The sequence below is a fragment of the Myotis davidii genome, unplaced genomic scaffold (genome assembly GCF_000327345.1).
Source record: "Myotis davidii unplaced genomic scaffold, ASM32734v1 scaffold807, whole genome shotgun sequence".
Classification (NCBI taxonomy): domain Eukaryota; kingdom Metazoa; phylum Chordata; class Mammalia; order Chiroptera; family Vespertilionidae; genus Myotis; species Myotis davidii.
Genome location: NW_006298272.1, coordinates 940,698 through 943,328, shown reverse-complemented (window position 1 = coordinate 943,328; position 2,631 = coordinate 940,698). Strand labels below are relative to the sequence as shown.

The 2,631-nt window shown below is 60.6% G+C and overlaps 1 protein-coding gene across 1 annotated transcript in view; it reads left to right on the top strand.

Annotated features, from left to right (window-relative positions):
• CSMD1 (CUB and Sushi multiple domains 1) overlaps nucleotides 1-2,631 on the top strand; it is a 710,708-nt gene that overhangs the window by 616,256 nt on the left and 91,821 nt on the right. The window contains exon 37 of the mRNA XM_015570591.1: nucleotides 2,490-2,594. Within this exon, the coding sequence (XP_015426077.1) occupies nucleotides 2,490-2,594 (105 nt within the window). The remainder of the gene's footprint in view (nucleotides 1-2,489; nucleotides 2,595-2,631) is intronic.

The window sequence follows — 2,631 nt, the reverse complement described above, 5'->3', positions numbered from 1 at the left end:
GCGAGCCGGCGCCCTCGCCCTCATCAGATGCCCGCGCTGGACGGGACGCGTGGCCACAGCAGCCAGGCCTGCGGTGCAGGCTCCCGGGGGGCGACGGGCTGAGAGTCAGGAGCCCAAGTCGCCGACCTCCCTTTCCCACGTGGTGTTGAGGGTCTGGTCAGGGAGGGTCGGGCAGGGTGGGCTGGCGCTGTAGGGGGGATGGGGAGACGTGTGGGAACTGGGGCACAGTGAATAGACGGAGGTGTAAACAGTCACCCCCACAGCACTGCCCCCCCCCCGCCCGCTCCCAGCCCTGGGGTCTGTCTCTCTGCCCTTCACCCTGGGAGCCAGTGCTGCTCCAGAAGAGAACCTGCAGGAAGCACAGGGCGGGCTCCTGCCCCCGGAGAGCACAGGCGGCCACAGTGAGGCAGCAAGAAGCGGAGCTGAGGAGGGGCGTCCTCAGGGGAATTCAGGGAGCAGCTGGCTGCTGCCAGGTGGGGTGGGGTCAGCAGGGGACAGGGTGAGCGCTGATGTCCTGGGAAGGAGACGCAGGGGGGCGGTAGGAGGGCGGGGTGGCCGGAGGAGATGGAGCCCATTCATCAGGGCACAGAGGCCAGTCCGGGGACTCAGGCCACAGGCAGCACGGGCAGGTGGCCTCGGTCAGATGCACTTGGCCTGTGGTCAGCTGTGGGTCTTTCTGCAAATGTCACCCCCAAATCAACAAGCGATACAGGGTGAGGGGCAGCCGCATCACCAGGTGGGACAAAGGCAGGTGAAATTGGTCTCAGGGGCTCTTTCTCTTTTCTTTTTCTTTTTCTGTTGTTATTCCTCACCGGAGCATATTTTCTCATTGATTTTTTGAGAAGATAAAAGAGAGAGGGAGAGACAGAGAGAGAGAAAGACGGATGTGAAAGAGACACATTGACTGGTGGCCTCCCGCACGGGCCCTAACCAGGGCCAGAGATCAAGCCTGTGACCCAGGTACATGCCCTTGACCGGAATCGAACCCGGGACCCTCCCATCCGCGGGCTGACGCTCTGACCATTGAGCACGACCAGCCAGAGCAGTGTCTCTTTCTTTTGTTGCTGTTGAATGGGTCCTGAGCTGGGCCCACACGGGTGCAGCCGGCCATCCCGGGCCTCCTCCCTCCCCTTCTCCTCTGAGACGCGCTGAGGCCCTGGCGGTGCCCTGCTCGCTGGCTGCCTGGCCGGCACGTTGCCCGGGCGGAGCCTGGGGCGGGAGGGTTGCTCCTCGGAAAGACTCCGTGCCTTTGTGGAAACGGGCCCGGCCACCCCACCTTGCAGGCTCCACCATTTCCAGGCAAGGAAACGTTATGTAAGATAAGCCTGTGTTCTTCTCTTCACACGTGATTGTCTGAAACCCCTTCCTCTCTCGGCCGGAACATTATTCCGTGTGATCCCCCGGGGCTGCAGAGAGCACAGCGGGGACAGAGCGTCCTGGGGCTGACCCCAGCCAGGCTCCACGGCCCCGCCTCCAGGAGCTCCCGTGGCTGCGCTGGGTCCCTGCTCTGTCCCTGGTCCCTGCTCTGTCCCTGGTCCCTGCTCTGGCCCTGTCCCCGCTCTGTCCCTGGTCCCTGCTCTGTCCCTGGTCCCTGCTCTGTCCCTGGGTCCCTGCTCTGTCCCTGGTCCCTGCTCTGTCCCTGGTCCCTGCTCTGTCCCTGGGTCCCTGCTCTGTCCCTGGGTCCCTGCTCTGTCCCAGTGAAAAAATACCGGTTATATTGTCAAAGGAAAGTGAGTGAGAAGCCCCGAGCACAGTGAAATAGAAGGATGTGTGTTTCTTCTTAAAAATGTATGATTTTATTGATTTCAGAGAGGAAGGGAGAGAGAGAGAAACATCAGTGATGAGAGATAATCACTGACCGGCTCCCTCCTGCACGCCCCACACTGGGGATCGAGCCTGCAACCTGGGCATGTGCCCTGACCAGGAATCGAACTGTGACCTCCTGGTTCATAGCTCGATGCTCGACCACTGAGCCACGCTGGCTGGGCAAGCACGTGTGTTCTGACCCTGAGATGTAGACAGATGGACTGAGGAGGGCAGAGAACATGTGTGACTTTTACTGCCCCTGGGGCAAGGGACAGGCTCAACGTAGAAACATAGAAGCTGAGACTCAGTGTGAGCCTGTGGGATCAGACAGCCCTGGGCTGGTCAATGTAGACAGACTTCCCCAGGCCCAGCCGGCGTGGGGTGAGCACGGAGCTCACCCAGTGGGTGAGCACAGAGCTGGGATCCAGGAGGTCATGGTTTAATTCCCAGTCAGGGCCCAGGCCTGGGTTGTGGGCTCCAGTCCTAGTGTGGGACGTGCAGGAGGCAGGCGATCCATTATTCTCTCATCATTGATGTTTCTCTCCTTCTCCCTCTCCCTTCCTCTCTGAAATCAATAAAAACATATTTTTAAAAACCCCATGACACACTATCCCCACGTGTTTTGCATCCGGGAAAGTGGATGCACGTGTGATGTTCAATGGCCATGTCCACCCTCCTTCCAGGGACCACGGTGCCCGCCCTGCTCAACAGCTCGTCCAACCAGCTCTACCTGCACTTCCAGTCGGACATCAGCGTGGCCGCCGCCGGCTTCCACCTGGAGTACAAAAGTAAGGCCCTCCCAGCACCTGCCCCCCCCCCTGTCAC